The 24,413-nt window shown below is 40.5% G+C and overlaps 1 protein-coding gene across 1 annotated transcript; it reads right to left on the minus strand.

Annotated features, from left to right (window-relative positions):
• Positions 1 to 2,945: 2,945 nt before the first annotated feature.
• Positions 2,946 to 15,250, minus strand: LOC134393420 (photoreceptor outer segment membrane glycoprotein 2). Its single transcript, XM_063118447.1, has 3 exons — positions 14,670 to 15,250; positions 5,839 to 6,085; positions 2,946 to 3,209 (listed from the first exon to the last, which is right to left on the minus strand). Exons 1-3 carry the CDS (start codon positions 15,248 to 15,250, stop codon positions 2,946 to 2,948), a joined length of 1,092 nt encoding a protein of 363 aa, XP_062974517.1.
• Between the last annotated feature and the right edge of the window lie 9,163 nt (positions 15,251 to 24,413).

Raw genomic sequence — 24,413 nt, forward strand, 5'->3', positions numbered from 1 at the left:
GTTGAACCTTTGATGATACCTAAGCCGTTGCTTGAAGATATTAAAAAAAAGTATGTGTGAGAGAAAAGAGTGATCTTTCTTACAGGTGTTGTCCTACAAGCAACTCTCAAGGTTGTTCAGAGTTTGAATTTTTTTTTGCTAAATATTTGAATCTAAAGATGTTATCTCTCCCAGTCATCATCTCCCTCACAGTTAAGCATGTATCAGTCAAGTGTGCTTTTATTTTCTTTCTTAAATGCTCATCAACCCTTTCTGTGACCCTGGCCGTCTAGTCTGTGCAATGCGTGTCTAGTTTAATTTCTGGGTTAATCAATTAATTTGTTTGCTTTCTTCACGTTTATAAAGTCAATGGCCTGGTTGCCCTTTTAAGCTTTAAAATGACTTGGGAGGAGATGAAACATGGGTATTTCAGGAAGAATGTTTTATTTGTGTGACATGGATGGAAATACAGAGGAGACTTTTTGAACCATCATCTGGTGAATGGCGCAGTATGAATGTGGCTGCTCCATGAAATCTCTTCATATTTACCTATTCTACTATCAGAAAAAAGGGGTGAATAAAAGAGAGGGAGACTTAGCCTTGGACTTCTCCCAGTTGCCTGATGCAGTCAAAACTACAAAAAGCTCTCTGCAAATCTGCAATCATGTTAGAACAAATTGAGCTGATGGAAGAAAATGCAGATATGAATATAAATGAGCTTGAAGGAATGCTGGCACACAGGGTATTTACAGTAAGTGACCCTGTACAAACTGCTGATTTAAATCCAATGATTTCGCAAACTGCAGCAATGTGTGTTTATATGTTCATTAAAAATGGCTCTTTGGGTTTATTACGTGTGGAATGGACACCTCTGACGGAATAGATCCCTCCTCCCCACTGCAGCCCTCTAAACACCCACACACCCCAAAGCTGCTCCAGTGGATTTAGGGACCCTATGGAGCAGATTTAGGGGACATAGGGAACTGCAAGGGGCAGGCGAGGAAGGCAAAGTGTTGTTACAGAAGTACACTTGCATGACATTGGATGGAACTATGCTGGCTCTGAGTGCCTTTTACCAGCTTTGGCTGGTTCGTTAACTATGGCCTCTCCTGGGCAGGGATAGCTTGACCACAGTGCTGCAGGCATTAGTAACCTCAAGACTGGATTACTGCAGTGAACTCTATGTGGGGCTGCCCTTAATAAGGCTGGTCAGGAAGCTGGAGCTAATGCAGAATGCAGCAGTTCGGCTGCTGCCCCTTTTCAGCATGCAACTCCTTTGCTGATGGAACGACACTGGGTACCTATTTGCTCCTAGGCCAGGTTTAAGGTTTTGGTACTAGTGTATAACATCCTAAACAACTTGAGGCCAGGATACCTGAGAAAGTACCTTCTGCCTTATCAACCTGCCCAGTCATTAAAGTCATCAAATGGGATGCTCCTGGTGGTTGCGTGTGGATCTGTGGCCTGATTGAAGTCCACCTGGAGAAGAAACTTCAGTGTGGGGACCTCCTTTCTATGGAACTCCCTGCCTCTAGAGTCAAGCAAGCATCAACATTGTGTTGTTCTTGGTGCCTGCTGAAAACACCTTTATTTTAAGAAGCCTTCCTTGATTGACCAGCCATAGCTTTTATTGGTACTCTGCTTTTAATAACAAGGAATTTATGGCGTTTTATTCATTTTATCTTTTATTTCTTGCCACTCTGGAATCTGTTTAGATGTGGAGCGTTATTTAAATGTTGTACATAAAATAACTAAATAAACCCATCAAGAGTAATTAAGGTTTTGTGATAGTGCGTTAGTTCATTATCAACTGAAATGGTGATTTAATTGTCTTCAGAAATTGGTTGCTTGAGGTGGTGATATATACAGGGAAACTATTCTCAACACACCTCTCTGTCCCAGAAGCAGCTGCAGGGTTCCAGGAGTAGACAGGGACAATGTATTTGCATTTTTTCACCCACTGCTCCAACCAAGCATTTAAACCAAAGATGTATGGCATCAGCCTTCTTTATAGATTGGGTTTGGCTGTGTGTATGCTTTTTTAAAAAAAATAGAGTTAAAGCATCAAGAGCAAAACATTAATATTATTAAAGTATGTCCGTGTCGTCCCAAAATTTTATTTACAAATGACCAGGGCAATAGCTAAAAGTACAACAAATTGGGAACTGAAAAGTGATTCCATACCTCCCCCCCTACCGCCTTTAGTCAAAATAACCACTGCTAAATTTCTATAAAGCCCCAGAAGTTTTTTTCTGTTTATTTGATACCTAGTTCTAAACTACATACAGAAGAAGTTGCTACTTGCTACCCACAATGTGCATATAATTCAGGGCGTGCTAAACCCAGTATTATAAGGTACAGTGTGTTTTCATTTCTATTCATGGGACTTCTTTTTGCAGTCTCTCAATGCTTTACTCAAGATAAAGGCCTGATAATTTATCCTCTTCTATCCTCTGTTCAGATGACATAACAATCTTTGGTTGTGGGAGTGCAAAGTACTCTCATGAGTTTCATTGAGCTCTTCTCTAGGCAAATATGGTCACAGCAAAATAGGTTGAAGATGCTTGACCTACAACCAGATTGATTCAGTGATAAATGACTGAGCATCCCATTGTTATCTGAAGTTCTCTGATACCCAGTCTTGTATCATATATTGATGAGTCTTTTTCCTGATGTTCACATTTCATCAACATTTGAAATAGGATATGGTGAATAAAAGAAAACACTGTAAATTCCATACTACAATCTATATACATTATTTAAAAAAGTGGGGGAAGAACTTTGAATAGTAAATTGAAGTCCTGCCCTGTATCAGATCTCCCCACATTTGGTTCCGTTACCAGGATGTGATTTACCAATTTCACACTTGGAGTCTGATTTTATTCTCGTGTGGGGGAAAAATCAGCTAAATGCACATTAGTGATTGACGTGTTGAACCACAACGAAGTCTTTGGTGATGCATTCAGTTAAGCTTTGGGGATGCATTTTGTTGGAACATTCTCTGGACCGTGGTTTGTAGTTTGAACATCCATATTGGGGTCATTCATTCCTGAAACTGTGGATATCTGATTAGCTTTGCCAAGATTTTTAATGATGTTAATGTTGTATTTGGCAGTTTCTACAAAGCTGTTCTCAAGTAACCAGCCATCTGAGTCACACTGTGGATCGCCCAGGAGAAGAACATTCCTCATTGCCGTTTGAAGATAACGGACCCCAGTAAGCACAGACAGCTAAAGGAAAAAGTGAACCAAATTAACATTACAAATCATTAACAAATGAATTATTCCTTTTATCACTGTGTTTCAGAATGCAACATTAACAAATTTATATCACTGGACATTTGGCAATCTTATGATAGGGAATTAACCAAAACATTACACTAAGTTCAAGCACCTCTACTTTAGAGCATTCTACACAACAGAGTTCTCCCTTGGGTCCACCTTTCTGAGGACATTTCCTGGATGTATGCCCCACAGACCATTTGAGACCCTTATAGAGCAATCCTATCCATGTCTACTTAGGAGTAAGTGCTGCTGAGTTCAAGGAGGCTTATTCCCAGGTAAGTGGGTATAGAATTGCAGCCTCAATTGCACACAGGAAGGTGTTGACAGTTTCAAGGAGTTCAGTAATTTAATGTCTGCCCAAATGAAAAAAGTTAGAAATTTTCCAGTGGTCAGGCTGTTTGTATTATGCCTTTATTCCTGTGGTAACTATTCTGACACCTGCTTAAATATAGTTATGTTTGGGAAGGATTCTGATTTAGAGGCATTCAGTCACAATCCCAGAGATAGTAGCTCTGCTCTATTGGCTCCTCAACCAAGTCCATTCCCCCATCTACAGTTCTTGTATTGAGCAAGATTGCTGTCGCAACAACACAATCAGTAGGGTAAAACTAACTTGTCTCACAACTCTTCATCATTAATTTAAGTTTGCTAATCCTGAATTATTAGTAATTTTCTCTGATATATAGTCAAATTTTCCATTTTGACTTTAATAGGCCAGATATTTTCTCTCTGTTACACTATGATGACCTAGAGTTATAAACAACAAAACTGTCATGATGGTGCCTTTATTCTTTACTTACTTTTTTACTTATCCTTTTTTACTTTTGTAACATACTGGGTATTTTCTCTGTGTTATATTATAATGACCTAGAGTTATAAACAATGATGATGAAGACTGTATTCTTTCCTTAGAAATCTCCTGGGCTTGATGTATCTTCACAAACAAGCATAGCGAAGGATAAAATTGCAGATATTTTTGGCTGCCCCAGACTCAAAAGGTCACGGTTAGGCATAAGAAGCTTTCATTAGTCGTAGACTTGTTATTTGCCCTACATTAAAGAAGCTGATCAAAGGGAGTAGTAGCCTGCTGTTAGAACGTCATGTCTCCTTTTTTCAAAGAAGAATCTGCTTCTCCCCCCACTTCCCACCTAGAGATGTAAAATGTCTGAAAATGTTGAAGCCTTGGGGTGGGGGGAATGTTATTTTTTCAGGGGCTTGGGGTTCGGAAAAAAACTGAAAATTTTGGGGAAAGTAAAAAATAAGCAATATTTATTTTTTAAGAGCTCTTTACAGATCCAAAGTCACTTTGTTGCTTTAGGGCCCAGAAATACAGGTAGGGGAAAAAACCCGTTAAGAATGCACATTTTCTTCCATATTATGATAGGGTGACTCTACTCACATGTTGGGAAACTGAGCATGACTTGGAGCATCACTAAATGTCTATCAGTAAAAGATTCACTAGATCAATCATTTTAATAAAGAATGGAAGAAATAACTATGCTGGGCACAGTTGATTAAAAAATGATTTAAAAACTTTCCCCCACCTCCCATGGCTTCTTTGTTTCCAGACATTTTAGATCTCTAGTCTTTCTATAAAAATCTTATTACCTAGTTTTTATAAATAATTTCAGGGGAGTAAAGTCTGGGAAACAAAAATAAACACTTTTTTCTTAAATCCTAAAATAAAACATTTCACAATAAGATGCTGTTAAATTTTTCCAAACAAAAATGTCCCATGGGGGAGAGGGGAAGGGAACATGTTATTCTCCCTCCCTTAAAAAAATTCAATTTTTTTTCCAGGCCTGCAAAGTATCTGGAATAATTGATGGGGAAGTAGCTGTTCAAAAAGACAGCGTACTCTCTTTCAATAGGAAAGGTAGCACACATAATGCCATCCCATCATTCCCTAGTTGCATTACATTTTTTCAGACAAGTATCTTAGAGACAAAGGGCAGTATCCGGTGGTACTCTTACACAAAGTAGAGCCACTGAAGTAAACAACCCTAATCTAAGTAGGACTACCATTGGATACTGCCCAAAGGTTCATCACCATTTTCTTTGAGTTGCTACTATAAATTAAAGCTTTGGATCCAATCAAATGTTTAAAGATCTGATCAAGTTATCAGGTGATTGTAAGTCATATACCTTGCAGTGTTCCTCCGTTTTACCTCTTTCAACAGATGCTCAAAATTTGTTTTTCAAAACCACTCTTTTCGTTTCTCACTTCTAAAGTAGCATGCAAACCTTCTGGCATTTGGTCTTTATTGGTGTGTACTTATATTTCTCTGCTAAAAGCTTGATCCTAAAGCTGTAGTCTAAAACATGCATACCTGAACGTAAGATCAGATAAGTACCTTTAGCAGGGGTGGGGGTGGGGGAACAGGAATGCCTCTTCTGGAATATGTATAGCAGGGGTGGGGCCCTTGGGAACCAATGCACCCCAGACACCTTTCTTGGCGGCCACCAAGGTGCCCTAATCCTCCCACATATTTTTTTTAATTACCAGGCTGTTCCTTCTTCTGACACCATATAACTGTGAAACAAGAACCTCTGAAAATCTCACTATAATATTTACCTCAAATAACCAGATGATGAGCACCGTGATGCCAATGGATCTCATGATGTCAGTGTAATAATCCAGTAGGGCTTCCCTGCATCCTTTCATCCAAATATTAAGTTCTTCTGTCAGAAAATCATAATTGTAGTGAGCTGTATTGTTGGTGAGCTGATATTGGATACAGGGCCTGGGTGAGTTTGGATTGCAACAACTGAAAGGGACTCCGTCCACCAAAAACTTCCCATCAACGTTACTCTTTAGACGGCTGCAACAAGATGGAGAAAATGGGCATCATGTACGAGTTGTTAATGGCTCAAGTGGCTTTTTGTAGAGAAGGAACTGACTAACTATGCTAAGCAGATCTTTTCATTGTACATTGGGGGATAAATAGAATATATTTCCTCATTTTTTCTTATCCTATAGAGGTCCCTAAAATAACTCAAGTTTTGTATGAGTTCACGAATCCCAATAACTTTTCCTGCAGAGAAACATGATGCATTTGTAGGGTCTTCTTAATCATTGTCCATTTCTTATACTGTGCTTGTTGGAGTGATATTGAGAGGAGTGAGCATACCACACATTTTGTCCATGTTTATCCCAAAAGAGCCCAAGAACCAAGGTAATAACTACACTGCCTCGCACGTAGTTAAACTATGGAATTCACTACCACAAGATGTGGTGATGGCCACCAATTTGGATGGCTTTAAAAGGGGGTTGGATAAATTCTTGGAGTAGAAGGCTATTAATGGCTATTAGTCCTGATGGCTAAGTGCAACCTCCAGTATCAGAGGCAGTAAGCCTGTATAAAATAATTGCTGGGGAACATGGGGTAGGAGGGTGCTGTTGCACCATGTCCTGCTTGTGGGTCCCTGGTTGACAGCTGGTTGGCCACTGTGTGAACAGAGTGCTAGACTAGATGGACCCTTGGTCTGATCTAGCATGGCTCTTCTTATGTTCTAAAGAAGAAACAACAGATTTTTGATGATTGCCCTTTTTATGCTACTTTGTCATGGCATCGGGCAAAGTATTCTCTCTTCATCTCAGCCCTACATCTGCAATATGGGTATAATAATACTAACCATCTTTTAAGGTTATTGTAAGATTACAGCAAGTTAATATTTGTAGCACTTTGAATACTTGAAAGCGCTATATAAAATAATTGCTAATTGTTATTATTATTAAGAAGTCTTGTATATACATTATAATTGCCATATACACTCCATCATTTTACAGATTAAAATAGGGGCACTCCTATCTTTGAGTAGGGGCAGAATTTATCAGCCAAGTTGCATAATCTTCCAGACCGTGATTGGGCTGGCTAACATAATCCATACTCAAAGGTCCAAAAGTAGGAAGTAGAAACTGAGGCCTCATCTACACCAAGAAGGATATTGCACTATGAAAGCGGTATATAAAAGGCAGGAGCCACACCAAGCAGGATGTAGTGGTATGAAAGCAGTATATGGTATGTGTCAATGGGCCCCAACAGTTGTCAGTGCACTTCAGTACCACTACAAAGCAGTAGTGTGGCCCCTGCCTTTTATATAACACTTTCATAGTTCAATATCCTGCTTGGTGTAGATGAGGCCTATAAGTGCATGCTAGCAAACAACTCCAGATAGCAGGTGAGGCAAGCCACAAACTACAACAAGCCAAAACTATATTGTTGTTGTTGTTTATTCGTTCAGTCGCTTCCAACTCTTTGTGACTTCATGGACCAGCCCACGCCAGAACTTTCTGTCGGCTGTCGCCACCCCTAGCTCCCCCAAGGTCAAGTCTGTCATCTCCAGAATATCATCCATCCATCTTGCCCTTGGTCAGCACCTCTTCCTTTTGCCTTCCCCTTTCCCTAGCATCAGCCTCTTCTCCAGGGTATCCTGTCTTCTCATTATGTGGCCAAAGTACTTCAGTTTTGCCTTTAATACCATTCCCTCAAGTGAGCAGTCTGGCTTTATTTCCTGGAGTATGGACTGGTTTGATGTTCTTGCAGTCCAAGGCACTCTCAGAATTTTCCTCCAACACCACAGTTCAAAAGCATCTATCTTCCTTCACTCAGCTTTCCTTATGATCCAGCTCTCGCAGCCATAGGTTACTACGGGGAATACCAGGGCATTGATCCCATTTTACAGCTGAATAATATGAAAGGGCAGCAATAGCTAGCAACTAAGCCAAAGATCAATTAATTAATCCAGGGCAGAGAAGCATTAAGCAGCAATAACAGTGAAGTAATAGAATGCTTCTGAGTATATATAGTGTGCATTCCCCTCACTAGGCAACCAAATTTCGCCAACAAAGAAATCTGCGCTTGGTTTCTAATCTCTCTCCCTCTTCCACCCTATGTAAAGCTATCTAGGTGTTGATGTTTTTTAAAAAAATTATTTTAAAACAATCACAGCACAGTGAAGCAAGGTACATTTTTAAAATATTCATTTTTAACTGATTGAATTGATCAATAAATAAATGGAACCAAGTGTTTTTGTTAGCCGACCCTCCATTTCCCCCAGTTCCAATGAGCTAGAAGATCTAGAACATCCTTTCCCAACCTGGGCTCCTCTAGATGCTTTGGACTGCAACTCCCATAATCCATGACAATTTGTCATGCTGGCTGGGGTTAATGGGAGTTGGAATCCAAAACACCTGGAGGGAGCTGGGTTGGAAAGACTGATCCAGACAATGGTAGCAGACAATGGTTTCAGGGGTTTCCCCCTGTAACCATGGCAATCTCATGAGGGAACTTGCAATGCTGTCATTGCATCCTTGTTGCTCCCTGATGTCCCCTGTTGAGAGGGAAGGTCTGAATTTAGAACTCCAATAATAATAATAATAATAATAATAATAATAATAATAATAATAATAATTTTTGTTACCCGCCTTTCCCTCTGGATTGAGGCGGGGTACAACACAAACTCTAATTGTGGAGAGTGACCCATTAAGCACGCCCCACGACACATGGACAGTAGGGGGAGAGGGAGGGCAAAGAGGATTGGGCCAGTGAGGGTGGCCACATTCTCCCCCTCATGCAGCTGTAATGTCTTGTTTGGAGAATGCCTGAAATTAGAAAGAATCTTATGTGTATTTAGCTGTGAGGCTCCTGGGGGAAATGTTCAGAAAATGTTTGAATTTTTTAAAAAAATGGCATTTGCATTTTAAAAAAGTGTTGCAGGGGGAGTATACTAGTTCCTTTGTTTGATTCAATAATAACATATATGTGATAAAAAATAGTTTTTGACATCACAATAAGAAATGAATCTCTCTCTCTCTCTTCTGTATATAGGTTTATACTTTTCATTAAAGCTTTGGTCAACAGTTCCTTTGTGATTACTCTATGGATTTCAGCTTTAGTCAACATAGGACAGTATCCAACTGGGGCCTTCCACAAGCAGCCAGCCCTGCTGACTTTGGACTCCTATAACTTGCAGCCATGATGTAGCACTTCCACGGGCAAGCCCCAAAACAATTGGAAATGCTCATTTCAAGAAGGACATAGAAATATTTAGTGCATAAAATAAAATAAACATAGGTACTGGGGTTGTGGAATCTAAATAATCTGAAAATCTAGGCTGTCCTGGTTTAGTTGGTACAGTTGGAGGATAAACTACCATGGGCTGGTTGCTTTACATTCTATCCACACTACAAATACTGTATGTCATGGAGAGCAGAATAATCCAAACTACATAAACTTAATCAAGTATAAATCACATGCAAATCCACCTAGAAATAGTAAGAGCTGAATAATTTACTGCTTCATCCTAATCCAGTATCTCAAGCAGTAAGCCTATGTGCACCAACTGCTGAGGAACATGGGTGGGAGGGTGCTGTTGCACCATGTCCTGCTTTGTTGGTCCCTGCTTGACAGCTGATTGGCCACTGTGTGAACAGAGTGCTGCACTAGATGGACCCTCGGTCTGATCCAGCATGGCACTTTTTATGTTTGTTTATTTGTTTTTAATTCCATAAGGGAGGCCATTTTGACTGGTTATTTAAAAAGGCAGCTCAAAATAAGGACACGGGATTTTGTTGAGAAACAAAACACATATGGCACAACAGTCCTAGTGAATATTGCAAACAGATGCACTAAACAAATGCAGAACCATTTCTCCATGTTACTGTAGACTGGTTTGCTTATTCATGCATTTGCTCTTTATTTTGTCACTTTATTCAAAAACAAATACAGACGCTGATGTAAGAAGAACTGAGGAACTGAAGCGATTATATCCGTGAAAAAGAAACTTGTCTAAGTTTATTTCTGGCAGTACTCAAATTATGGTGGGGGGATACTGATGAAATCTATAACCCACAACAAACACCCCCAATTTTAGCCAAATCACGCCCTCCCCCCTCATAGCCATCTATACAGTAGCTAAGCCAATCTACACCAAGCAGGATATAACACTTTTAAAACGGTATGAAAGCCAAGATTTAGTCTGTCTTTTAATTTGCTCGTCTTCTGCTTTAGGAGGAGGCAAATGTTATTCATCAAGCCACCTAATCTTGCTCTATTTCTTGCCATTTTTAATTGGAGTAGGAAAAATGCAATGAAGCATCTTGAGTACTCATTTTGAGATTGTTTCCTCCTACACTGTATGTTAATTGACTTGGCTACGCAAAGCTACACATATTTGTGGTGCTTCTGAAGTAAATTACATGGTTATTGCAAAAATCTGACAGTGATCTTGTGTTTGCACTGAGTTTCTAAGCCATATGCATGATTTTTCCAAGGATGCATGCTGTGTGGGTTTTTGAAACGCACACAAAATGATGTACATGTGGAGTATCAGATGATAGTGTATTTAATTTTTCATATAAAATAATGCATTCATGTTTACTCAGAAGTAAGCCCCATTGAGCTCAATGAGACTTACTCTTGGATAAGTGGGTATTCCCTAATCGCTTCCCTTCCCTCCAGCTGCTCTCCCTTGCTCACCAATGCTCTCCCTATACTCCCCTGTCCACTGCTCCTTGTAGTAACTTACCAGACAGAAGTGATAGGAGTCCCTCCTCCCACATGAAGGTCTCATGTGGTAATTCATGAGAAATTAAGATGGCAGCAGCTGGAGGCCCTCACTTTGAAGAGATCCCAGCTACCGATAAGAACACCTTTAGTTATTTTTTAAATTAAAAAAAAGGTGTCTGGGTCCATACTGGTGGCCATGGGCACCATATTGCCTACCCCTGTTCTGAGTAGAAAGAAAGAGCTTGGCAACAATTATTCATGCTCTGGGAACATCCCATTTGGACTACTTTAATATGTTTAGAAACAGACAAGTCCAAGAGTTAGTTCAGTTCATGGGCTGCCCTTGAAGACTACTTGGAAACTTCAGTGAGCATAAAATGAAAAACTGCTAATCAGGAAAATAGTCAAACAGATCACATCGCCCTTGAAACTAGCTACTGGACTTGTCTGTTTCTAAGCACAATTCAGAATGCTGATTTTTGCCTGTAAAGGCCTCAATGGCTTACAACCCTGTTACCCAAAAGACTGCAAGTACCTGTCAAAGTATTATGATCTTCCCCAGAGATCTTTCTCTGAGTTACTACACTTTCTGAGCTGAGATAGGTGGTGAATGGGAAGAGGGCATTTTCTGTTGTGGCACCCTGGGTGTGGAATGCTCTCTCCAGCAAGACCTGCCTTCTGGATGCTCCGTTCTCTTTTGAGTGTAAGGGCTTTTTTTAGATTAAAGGGAAATCGCATTTGCTTACCAGCACTTTGCTACCTGCTTCTCTTCCACAATTGTAATGAGCTAAATTACACGGGAGGAGAAGGGTGACCATGTGGTCTGTAATTGAAACCTTCGGTGCTCATAGTATTGAATGGGACAGTGCCCTTGGGTGTTTCGTAGCAGAACTTTGGCTGCACACAGTAGGAAATCCTGAGGCATTTCAGAAGAATCAGGATATCCATTTTTTTTTTAAAAAAATGGAATAACTGGGAGAAGGAATGGGAGACGTGCAGGAGGTTCATGATGTCCTCAAAATGACCCGCAAACTTCTGTGAGTGGCCATTCACGAACCTGATATAAATCTCTTGTCTAGAGAAGCCCTAAATGAAAGCCATTTGCCCATCCTTGAGCGGAATTTGTTTTTATTTGTTTGTGCTATTGCTTTTAAATATTTATTGTGTTCTTTGTTGTATTTTATTAACTACTTTAAAATTGAAAGCTGATCTGAAAGTCGTTGGACTAACAGAGTAGGATAAACAAATAGTTTGCAAAGTTTTATTTATTTCTATGTCACAATAGAATAGTTTCTCTGTTAAATTAGGTTTCCGTATCTGAACAAATTATCTTTATTAGTTTAGCAATATCTCTGCATCCAGGGATTAATTACAGCCCTAATTCACTCCTGTCTGATAATAGAAAGTGCTCTGGCAAGACAGCCTGCCCTGGACCACCAACACAATGTAGGTATATGGGAATCCTAACCAATGATGGTGCTTTTGTTATGGGATTGATGTTAATCCTGACATGGCACAGCAAAGCCACTATGTATAAAGGATGGTTGGCTACACTACACCTCAGTGAAAAGTCTCTCTGTGGCTGATGTGTTGCTTACCCACAGTTCTGACTGCATTCATAGGTGAAAGTCTATGCAAGGCAGATACCTGCAAGTTGAGGCTGGCTACACATATCTTTAGAGGTAGCTAGGGCTGTAAGCAGGCCATGGCAGGGTGGGTTAGTCTAGGACATTTTGGCATAGGAAGCAGAAAATCAAAATTGATGCACCTATCTGCAATAAAAAGGTAAATAACTAGCAATTTGCTGCCTTGGATGCTGTCTGAAATCTGCATTCTCCCTGAGTCCAGCCTTATGCCATTCTGCAGATTGGAGGAGATGGGAAGAAATGGTTTAAGTCAGGGAAGGTAGGAAGGAAATTGTGTGGATAATATGTGGACTGTGGCAAAGACAGACATCTCAGCTAAGTTAAGCACTTCTCACTCACCTTAGCTGTGAATTCCAGAATGTGACATTAGTTTTTGAACACATTATCTAGTCTAATAATAATACTTAGCACTTAAAGGTTCTTCATATATATTATTCCAGTAATCATAGTATCAGCTTGATAAGGTCGGACAGTATCCTTATCCCCATATTACAGACTGAGCTGAAGCTTAGGCCGGATCTACAGTACTGCTTTAAAGCGCTTTATAACAGTTTTATAGTGCCATAAAGCAATAGTGTAGATCCGGCCTTAGAGAAGCCTGGTTTGATGAAAGCGACTTGGTGAGTTCAAGCTAAATATGAGATTTGATCAAGAGACCCCGGTATTGTGCCCTACACTAAATGTCCCCTAGGCCTAACCATGATTACTCAGAAGTACCTCCTGTTTCCAACTGCATTTATTTTCTAAATATATATGTTTCAGTTTACAGTCTTATTTGCCTTATGTTATGGTATCATGAGAAAGAAACCATAACATTGTTGAAATGAAAGATTTTTAGAATGGTAAAAACTTAAATTGTCCTGTGTTCAACACAGAATCACAGAATAGGAAGGGTCCTTGGAGGTCATCTAAATCAACCCCCCTGCTCAGGGCAGGATCTGCAATGCACAAGGCAACTACAGCATCCCTGAGATTCAGCAAAGGAGAATGCACCAGTGCCTGCAGGTGGCTGTTGCACTGTCGAACAACTTGTACCGTTAGGAAGTTTCTCCTAATATTTGCCTGAAATTTCCTTCACTGCAACTTCTATCCATTAGTTTAGTCCTGCCCTCTGGAGCAACAAAGAACAAGTCAGCTCCATCTTCTGCATGACAGTCCTTCAGGTATTTGTAGATATTTATTTACGTGTTATTAGATTTATATCCCACCTTTTTTCCTCTTGCAAGGAACCCAACGTGGCTTACATGGTTCTCTCCCTCCTCTCCATTTTATCCTCACAACAGCCCTGTGAGGTACGTTAGGCTGAGAGTCAGTGGCGGTGTCTATACACTGCTGTTTTGCCTACTGATTACCCCATAATCTTGCAGCATTGCTGCTGCGAAGCAGCATCAATAGGGTTACATGGCAGGAGTGAGCGTGGCTATGCAGCCAGGAAAAATCGCAGTGCCGTTGTCAGGCGGTGGTAATGGCAGCAAATATCGATGGACCAAAACCCGCAAAACCCATTTTTGTGCGTCTTCTGGCAACTCTGCGCAAATTGAAGCTTTAAAAGCTTGTAACTGTGCAGCTGCGCTGCTACAGTTAATTGAATTTTTGTGTTAAACTTTAATATCGCCATGGTGGCCATTACTAGGCTTGTCGAGCCCACCCCCTGCCCTGCATTCCCATGCCTAGCCTGCACTGGGATCTGCCTCTAACTATACCTTTACTCCAAATCAAAGCCACCACTGATAGACGAACAAACAACCACAGTGACATTGAAGCAATGTAAAAAGTCATGGTAAAACAACATATCAAGAAAGCGCAGCTTTGCGGAGAATAGTATGATGTGGCCGCAAGTTGGCAGCTGCGTCATATAAACAATGGGGTGCAATTGCACAACCACAACAGGCTATATAGAGCATATAGACAAGCCCAGTGACTGGCCCAGGTCACCCAGTGAGCTTCATGGCCAAGGTGGAGTCTCCCAAGTCCCACTCCAGCATTCTAACCACTGCAACACACTGCCTCTATCTCCTTAATATTCTTTTTCCAGGCTAAATATACCCAGCTCTTTCAAGAATTCCTCATAGGACTTGGTTTCCAGACTGCTCACCATTCTGGTTGCCCTCCTTGGATAGTCCATTTTTTTCAATGTCGTTCTGAAAATGCATCTTCCTTTAGCGTATAGTCTTGTGTAATTTGGTTACCTTCTCTGATCCATTTACTTAACCTAAATGCATCCAAAAACGTTCCACATTTATACTTACTCTTGAACATCCTTTGAAACCATATCCAGATAGCGAACTGATACCCACTGAATTTCAAACCAATCCCTGAAACCATTGTTCCCACAGCACTGGAATCTGATCTGTAATATGTCTATTGTTTTCTTTAAGAAACACCTTCCGGGGATGTCTGTGTCCTTGTAGAACTTAATAGCATCTCTCAGTCCCAGGTACAGAGATTCCTCCAGCTCATTCTTCATCGTATAACACATAACAGCTCCCACCAAGATGGAGAAGGTGAAACAGAATGTGCACACAATATAAGGGAGCATAACCAGCTTCCATCGATTAAATTTATTGGAGTCTGTGCAGTCATAGCAGATTTTCCCCCCAAGGAAGTTGATGATGCATGCTACGATCCCTACAGAGATTAGCATGTTGGGGACAGAGTTAATATCCCCTTTGGCCATCAACTCGCTGCGCTTCCTGATTTCTACCTTCAGGAAGAGTCCGAGGCTGAACAGAATTACACCGGACACTACAGAAATCCAGTTGAGGATCCACAGGACTTGAGCCAATTTGTCTCTCTTGGTTTTGGTAAATTTTACTTTAAGGACAGCCATGGTCACGACAGCATTAGGAAAAGAAGCGCTGCTCAGGGAAATCTCCTAATCAGATTATCAGTGTGTGCCCAGAGTGGGGAAGGTGTACAGTAGAAGCCTGTGAAAGAAAGAGAGAGAGAGAGATTACTGCCTTTCCCTTGTGTATTTATGTAACAGGCATCCTAGCATCCTGTATTGCCTCTTAGAATGTTATCAAGGATCTTCAATAATAATTGGGGTATTACTATCTCCCTCACTCTTTCCTCCCCTCCTCAGTCCTTCTGCTAGTATCTCATCAGCCATTGCTTCCCCAAAAATATCCTGCTGGCTGGACTAGAGTGGCAGCTGCTGCTTCGACTGGTCTTGCCCTGTGGTTCAGTGGCAGAAGAAATAACCAACAGTGCCCACCACGCAACTCGATAACCAATGGTGAGTTAAATAACCAACTCCGCAAAACATTGGTTCTTTGCATGGGGCATTTCAGCCAAATAACCAACCGTTGTTTAAAAAAACTCTCACTATACAACCTGATAACCCACAGTGGGTTAAATAACCAACCATCAACTATTTAAACCACTGTTGGTTATCGTGTCGTCTGAACCAGTCAGTATGAGAAATACGCAAACCAGGCAAATGATAATGGGGAAAGAAAGATTTTTCCATTTCAGAGAAATGTTGCATGCACATGAACCGATCCAATTTGTAGTTTGATATGAATGTTGGGATAAATGTATTCCTACTACTCCCCTTCACTTAAAATATGCCCGCACTGAATGAGATTTCAAGCACACTTACATATCTGTAGATATTTTTAGATGCTCTGGACTAGAGCTGCAGTTCCCTTTGGTTACAATGGAGACTGCAAATTACAAGTGTTAAATAATGAAGGCCTCTCCGAGTAAATAGCTGCTTCTTTCAGCCATCTGTGCAACTGAGAGGTAGTTTTCCCTTGTATTCTGTGACTCGTGTTAGAAGCCAAAGTAGGTTCACAGTGTATTTGTACATAGATGCTGTGGATAAGCTTACTGTTTATTTCTTTAATGCTGCTACTTTGATTTAAATCTAAATCTAAAAATGGTGGCACTGTATCAGAAGAAATTTACGCTGCCAGAAAAAATCTGTTAAGGCAGAAAACACAGAATTGCTGCACAATGCCTTTTGATTGTTAGCACTAGGAGTCTGGAAGTACTCTCAGAAAGGTGTGCTTCAAACATTTGACTCTACATCTTCCAATTCATTGCATGATGATACATTATTTTGCTTCCCATGCTTTTAATATGATGTCTTTGCAAATATGAGTTTGGGCTGCAATCCTCTGAAGACATACCTAGGCGCAAGTCTCATAGAACTCAGCGGTACTTACTTCTGAATATATTTGTACAAGATTGGCTTTCTGAGCACTGTAGGATATTTAGGTTCAAGTTTTATTCTATTTTCTTAGAGATTTTCTAAATGAGGCATTTATTGTTTTCTGGTCAGTTTCTACTGACAGTTGTTTACAGGTTCTTAGGTGATGTCATGTTCCTCCAGTTTTGCTTCTGTGTCTAACCAGCCATGAAGCTCACTGGGTGACTTTCAGACAGTTACTGACTCTCCACTTAACTTATCTCACAGGGTTGTTGTGATGATAATATGGAGAGGAGGAGGAGGAGGACTATGAGAGCTGCCTTGGGTTCCTTGTGAGAGGGGGAAAAGTGAGATATAAATGAAATAATAAATGACCAGCACTTTTGACAAGTGTTTTTAGAACAGGGAAAGTGCAGCATTTAATTGTGAATATGAAAGGAAGTGTAATTTCCTCTTGTGTATTTGCACTATTGTGCTGCACCACAGGGCTATGCAGCAGAAAAGCAAGAAAAGAAACATCATGTAGTGTTCAGATCTCAGTTCCGCAACAAAACTGAAAGTAGATATAGCAGATTAAGAGCTGTTTAACAGCCTCATGTGGAAAAGCTCTTAGTAAATATAAATTATAATGTTATAATTAACAATGGGTAAGACGCAAGGTTATGTTCCTGTCCCCTCCTCCCTTTTTGCAGACCTTTGGGCCCCTTGTCTGGTGAGTTAGAGACCCTCCTAAACAACATTGAGTTGTTGGAGGAGGGAGAATCTCCCACAACCAGGTGAAAGTACAATAAATAGTCTCTTAGGATCATAGGTAATTGCCTTATAACACCAGATTAAATCATTTGTCCATGTAACCCTCTGCGTGAGACCCTGTGGCAGTCACAGGGTCTCAGGCAGAGGTCTTCTACATCACCCGTTACCCATTCCTTTCAACTAGAGACTCCACAAATTGATCTGGGGATCTTCTGCATTCAAAGCATCACTCTACTACTGAGCTCTGTTCCCTCCACAATCCCTTACATTTGATTGCATTGTTTCTTTGCTTTTTATTTTGCAAAGCAAAATTTATGCAACAGAAACTCAAGAATGAGTAAACAAACATAATAGAACAAAAGGAGCAAAAATAAAAAATTACTATACCAAAGAATGCCAAGTATTAATCAATCTGATGTGGGATGTGTGGTTTTACTTCCTGTTTTTAGCATCTGCTTACTTTCAATAGGCTCTGTTCATTGAAAGGAGTGCTACCCCTGAACTTCTTGGGGGAGGGTGCATAACATGTGCCAGGAATTGGATGCTCTTTCCTTAGAAAGTAGCTGTGAGCTGGTGAGTGAGCCAATACAGAGTGAATAATGGAATAAAATAAGTTCAAGCATTGGACCCACAGATTGCAAAATAAATTAAAGTACCACAAAGGAGAGCATGAAGTTTTACTGAGAGCCTTGTTTGATGAGCCATTGCATGGGGGATCAAAGCTGAACTGGAAGCCCAGGTATAAAGCACCCAATCAAGACTGGTCGACAAGGTCTGTGAGCAGCTGGCAAACTTACACTATGGAGTATCTGCCATCGGTAGGTGGGTATCACATAATGGTAGTAGAAAGCTGGAGGAACAGTTTCGGGGACAGGAGAACTACTGGGAAGGGAAAGTGGAAAAGAAAAACCTGGAAGCAGGGCTGGCCCTACAATTAAGCAGAGCGAGGCAGATACCTTAGGCGGCAGATGCTAGGGGTGGGCGATGATGGTAAAGTATTGGAAGGCAGAACTGTGCGTGCTTATGCAGCCTGCCCTGTGTTCCCTCTAAGCTAGCTTGCGGACCTCAGGTATGGTGGAAAACACTGTCCCATTGGCATGGTTGAAGTAAGATTCAATTGCTACTCAGGATGATTTCTGTATGTGGAAAAGGAGGCACCATTTTGTACTTTACCTCAAGTGGCAAAATGGCTTGGGCCAACCTTGGCTGCAAGATCAGCTGAAGGCTGCAATCATGGGTGGGTGCATGAACATCTATAAAATATACCCATGCAAAAAGACTTGTTGTAGGCTTATGTCCAGTAGTTTTGATGGGGTGGGGGGGAGACACAGGAAATCTGATTTTAAAAGAAATGAGTCAGAGTGGCCCAAGAACCCACACAACACCCTTTGCAAAAGAAGCAATAGATTTGAAGAGGTTTATGGGCCTAACATACTGAGAAACAAGCCTCCACAGATTTTGTCTGGCTTTGGTCACCAACTCAAGATGTGTGGTCAACAGGACGAGTGGAGGCTGGTGGCTCTGGTGTCAGTGGGGCAGGGAATTCACTCTGGGTTTCAGTCAGAACTCTAAAGGAGCTATCCAAGGTGCAGAAGCACCTTGGATAGCTCGTTTAGAGTTCTGACTGAAATTCAGAGCTGATTCACCACACCACTGACATTGGAGCCACCAGCCTTCACTGATCAGAACCTCCTTAGAAAGTCAGGAACAATTTCCCACTTCCCTTCTCCAGCACCATGCTTAGGGCTACAGTGATCCCTGCAGCCCACATGTTGGGGACCCCTGGACTACTGAACTGAGACACAAATTGATCAAAACATCAATCTGATCTTTATGAAAATGCGCTTAGAGATCCTTTGCCAACCACATAACTGGTTTCGTCCTACACAACTTCTTGAAGATAAATGAAGCTTATCATGGGAATGGTGCTGTGTCAGTACAAGGTTCCCTGGGGTATATTATACTCTAGTCAGGTACTTGATATTTGAAACTGATTAGAATTTCTTGATGGAACAAAAATAAAATTTCTTGATGGAACAAAATATGAAGTGGGGAAAACGCCTTTTATAGATACTGGTACAAAATTGGCAACAAAAGAGAATACTGTTACCCTTTTCAAATGAGGCATGATGTGCAAGAGAGTAACCTTCTATGGAGGAATTTGTATTTTGTTGTTTGTTAGTTTTAGAATTTAAGCTGCAAACCTATATCCATTTACATGGTAGTAAGTCCCATTAAATTATTGAGGCTTACTTTTGACTACACGTGTATAGGATTGCACTGTAAGTCTCTCGCATTTGCAATGGCTACAAAACTATGGTATCATCAAGATTCAATTTGATCTTTCAGACTCTTGCAATATATATTTCTCCATCTTTTTTAAAAAAATGGCAATCCTTTATTGAAAAAATATATTGGTGTGGGGGAGATGTAATTTAAAAAGAAATGCCCTTTAAAGGCATGTACTAGGAATGGTAGTGTTTTTTTTATTTTTGTTTTAGCTACTCATGCAGCTATTGTATAACGATGCTTTTCAGTTGAAGCAATTGATTCCTTTTGCTTGGAACAACAATTCACAGCATTGGGTGTCTATGGAAACTCATGGCCCCCAGCATTTGTCCTTGTGAGCTCTTCTCTTTCTTCCATCTGCTTTATGTAATTTAGTTAACATTATTAATCCATTTACAAAAGCTGTTTTCAAAGTATGGAAGAATTGGGCACAAAAGCTAGCTTCTCTAATTTCCCTTTTAATCCTTTTTTTAAAAAATCATCCATTATACTTTGACAAGGAAAATGTCAACAGTTTGTAAGATGGCAAAATAGAGGCATATATAGAATTATGCACTTATTTGATAAAGGTCATCCTTCCTCAGGGGAGTTACATTTTGCAAAATGGAATAACACACATGTAAAATAGTTCCAGATCTTTGAGGTGCACAGTCTTACTATTAATTCTATCATACAAGTACAAGCTACTCATATTGTTATGGAATTTGAACATCTTATTCGTTCTAACTTACACTGAATAGGAGGCATGACCTCAGTCCAAAAGACATGGGATATAATGATGATGAGTAAGATAAATTCAACTGTACACTATAGAATGGGGGAAATAAATGTATATCTGTCTTTATTAGTATTTCTTTTACAACCACAACATGGCAGTTTACAGTGCAGTCATAATACACAACTTAGGCCGTAGCTAGACCTAAAGTTTATCCCAGGATCATCCCGGGTTCGTCCCTGCCTGAGCGCTGGATGTCCTGTGTGGCACTTAGATGAACAGGTTTGACCCCAGGACTATCCTGGGATAAATCTTAGGTCTAGCTACGGCCTTAGTCTGATGTAAGTCCCATTGAGTTCAATGAGACTAACTTTCAGATAAGTATGAGATTACATTGAACCCAATGGGACTATCTTTGAATAGTCATGTATAGGAGGGTTGCGCTGTTAGTGCATGGGATGAAACAGTAAGTTTGATTCTCTAAGGGATTAACCAAACTGGAAAAAAATTAAATTATACATTTTAAGAACCAGTGTGGTGTAATAGTTAGAGTGCTGGACTGGGAATCAGGAGATATGGGTTCTAGTCCCCACTTGGCCATGAACCTCACTGGGTGACTTTGGGCCAGTCACAGGCTCAATGTGTACCTCACAGGGTGGTTGTTGTGAGGAGAAAATGGGGAGGAGGATTATATATGCTGCCTTGGGTTCCTTAAGGAGGAAGAAAGGTGGGATATTCGTGAAATTCCAATCAGTGTAGAAGATTGGATAAATAATGGGAGACTGGGGAAGGGCTATGGTTAAGGAATGTAAGATTACGTGTTTGAGAGCAAGATGTAACAATACTGGGATATCAAATAAATGGCTGTCTTCATATAATCCAATAAGTATCTGAGCCTGGGCCACAGATTTTGTGCAAATGGCTAAACTATTGGCTGGTGCCCTTCAGATGTGTTGGACTACAACTCCCATCATTCCCCCAGCCCGCACAGTTGCTTCTGATAGGCTCTGCATGTATATTTATAGGCAAAATAAAGATTGCGAAGACACCATAAGTTTCAAGTGGTGCCTCGTCCAAAGAACTTAAACCCTGTAGTGCTGCTTCTAGACTTCTTACCACTCCAGGAGGTGGCAAATGCATAGCTATTTGTTCCAGTCCCATAGTAAAAATAAATAAATACATTATCATGGGAATTATCTGCTCATAATTTGAACTCCAGTTCACAGTTGTTGGAACATATAGAGAAGGTTAATTATTTTGCCCACATGGTGTTCCAAGTGTAATTTCCCATTGGGCCTGCAAGTTTTTCTCCCTTAACTCTGTCATATGTTTTTGAAATCTGAAGAGACTATAGTTGTTCCTTACAAATAACTGAGATTATACTTTTGGAAAGCCCTATATTAGCATGACAATAAAGTTATCATTTAGAAACAATTGGCTCAAATAGAAGCATTGGTATAATTTAATCTTCACTTCAGGAAATCTGTATGATAAGTCTGATATGAAAACCACTTGACCCTAGAAAACTGCTAGTCAAGGGTGGCTTGCTGCAGTGCTATGAATTAAGCAGGAAAGAATCTCAGTACATTAAATGGTTTTTACAAATATTTCAAATATGTGAAGCATGAGAGCACATAGAAAAGATTAGATTTTGCTGGCCCACTTTTATTAATAGGTCTTTGAAGGGATTTATTTATAATTTATTTATTTATAATTCCAGACAAACCTGACAGATTGCATTGGTAATATTGTCTCTTGGTGCATCACAATTAAAGACACTTTAAAGGTAATTGAAGTGGAAACATATGAGTTGCTTTGTTGTGGCAGTGAAACAGAAAACAAAAGTGCAGCGGCCTTCTCTGTGTATATCTGCATATGATACTGCCCTCTGAAGAGTGCAATCCTATACACACTTATCTGGGAATCAATACCATTGAAGTCAATGGGGTTTACTTCTAAGTAGACCTGTATAGGATTGAGCTGCACATTATATTAGGTTACATTAGGAAAATAATTATTTACACAGCTTTTATTCCTATTGAATATAGTCAACACTTTGCTGCTTAAATGATTAGGGAGCAATCTTCAGCAGCAGCAGCACACTCTAGTAACTTCAAGGCTCGACTTCTGCAATGCGCTCTACATAGGGCTACCTTTGTGCCTAGTCTGGAAACTTCAATTAGTCCAAAATATGGCAGCCAGGCTGGTCGCTGGTACACCTAGGGGTGACCACATTATACCAGTTTTAAAATCTCTTCACTGGCTGCCAATTAGTTTCCGGGTGAAGTATAAAATGTTGGTTATCACCTTTAAAGTCCTACATGGTTTGGGTCCAGGCTACCTGCGGGTCCAGGCTACCTGCGCATGCACCCAGCCAGCCAGCCACATATTATATAATATTCTAGAAAAGGTGCAGCAAATGCATAGCCCCACTTTACCATTATTGATGTGCTACCTTTCCTCAGTTCAGGCTGCAATCCTATAAATGCTTACCAGGGAATAAGATAAGCCCCACTGAACTCAATGGGATTTACTTCTGAATAGACTTGCATAGAATTGTGCTGTTAAGCATTCACTTTGCAAATGATACCCAAAGCAGCACGTTACAACATTTTAAGGCTGCTATTCCTTGTCTGACAGCATACTGTGACCAATTTCTTGTAACCAGAATTATATATAACATTGGCAGGATCTACACTATTGCTTTAAAAAGGTTTATAACAGTAGTGACAACTGTTGGGGCTCAGGACACACTCCAGATACAGTTTTCAAACCATTTTCAAAGTATATCCTGCTTGGAGTAGAACTGGCCATAGTTTACCAAGAGAACAGAAAGTAACAAGGTTGCTTCAAAAATCTAGAGATGAGACACACTTGAGATTTAGTCAGAGTAGAGAGAAATTGCTTTTTCACATATATGTATTTCTTTAAAAATATCCTGAACCGTTGATATGAATTAAACCACTAACCTGAGTTGGAGGATTGGACATCTTCTGAGAGCTGGCAGTTTGATGGTAAAATGTGGCCAGGTAGAAGGGAGGCTGAACTTCACGCCCTCACGAAGGATTGGCTTCTGTTGTTTTAGTCGGTGTAGACTAGAACTGTTTACTGTGTACTTGACTGGATAGACAGAAAAAATGGTTTCTGTGTGCCAGCTCTTACTAATCCCTGCCACATCCCTAATCATGGCTAAGAGATTTATTGTAGGAGCCTTATGTCTCCAGGTTAAATCCTGCAAAACATGACACTTAACCAAATGTAATTTGGAATCCCTGTGAGTTGTCTTTTCTCAGGGCACTTACTTTCTCCAGCTTTTACAGTGAAAGGTGACACTTTTATCAGTGTCTTCTTCATATGTGAATTAATTACCCTTCGATCTCTGCATAAAAATCTTCATAGAAAAACAAACAAATAAACCTTGAATTAACTTATAGTTACTGAAGTTTATCCCTGTACAGGGGGGAATCCGCACGTCGTTCTCAGGGCGCTTCCATCCGCCCCCAGTGCACCCCGAAAACGATTGTGTAACTCGCCTGTAAAAGAGCCAAGGAAGAAGCGTCTTTGCCGCCACCCGCCACCCAACTCCCTCCTCGCCGGCTGGGACGGAGAGCTCGGGGGAAGGAGGCGGGGTGTTTTTATACTGTTGTTTTTATACTGTTTTTATGTGTGTGTGTGTGTGTGTTTTTAAATTGTATACTTTTAATGTTTACTATTTTTAAATGTTGTAAACCGCCCAGAGAGCTTCGGCTGTGGGGCGGTATATAAATGTAATTAAATAAATAAATTAAATAAATAAATTCTTCTGCCGAGCTCTCCGAGCCGGCTGGCGAGGAGGGAGTTGGGTGGCGCAGGCAAGGACGCTTCTTCCTCGGCTCTTTTACAGGCGAGTTACACGATCGTTTTTGGGGTGCACTGGGGGCGGATGGAAGCGCCCTGAGAACGACGTGTGGATTCGACAAAATCACAAACTAGGTCAGCTCTTTCTCTACCCAACAAAATACAGATCTCCCTAGTGCTAGGCCATGTGTGGATTCTCCAACATAGCACATTATTTCTGACATGATATAAAACCATGAGAGC

Source organism: Elgaria multicarinata, chromosome 2 (genome assembly GCF_023053635.1).
Source record: "Elgaria multicarinata webbii isolate HBS135686 ecotype San Diego chromosome 2, rElgMul1.1.pri, whole genome shotgun sequence".
Lineage (NCBI taxonomy): Eukaryota > Metazoa > Chordata > Lepidosauria > Squamata > Anguidae > Elgaria > Elgaria multicarinata.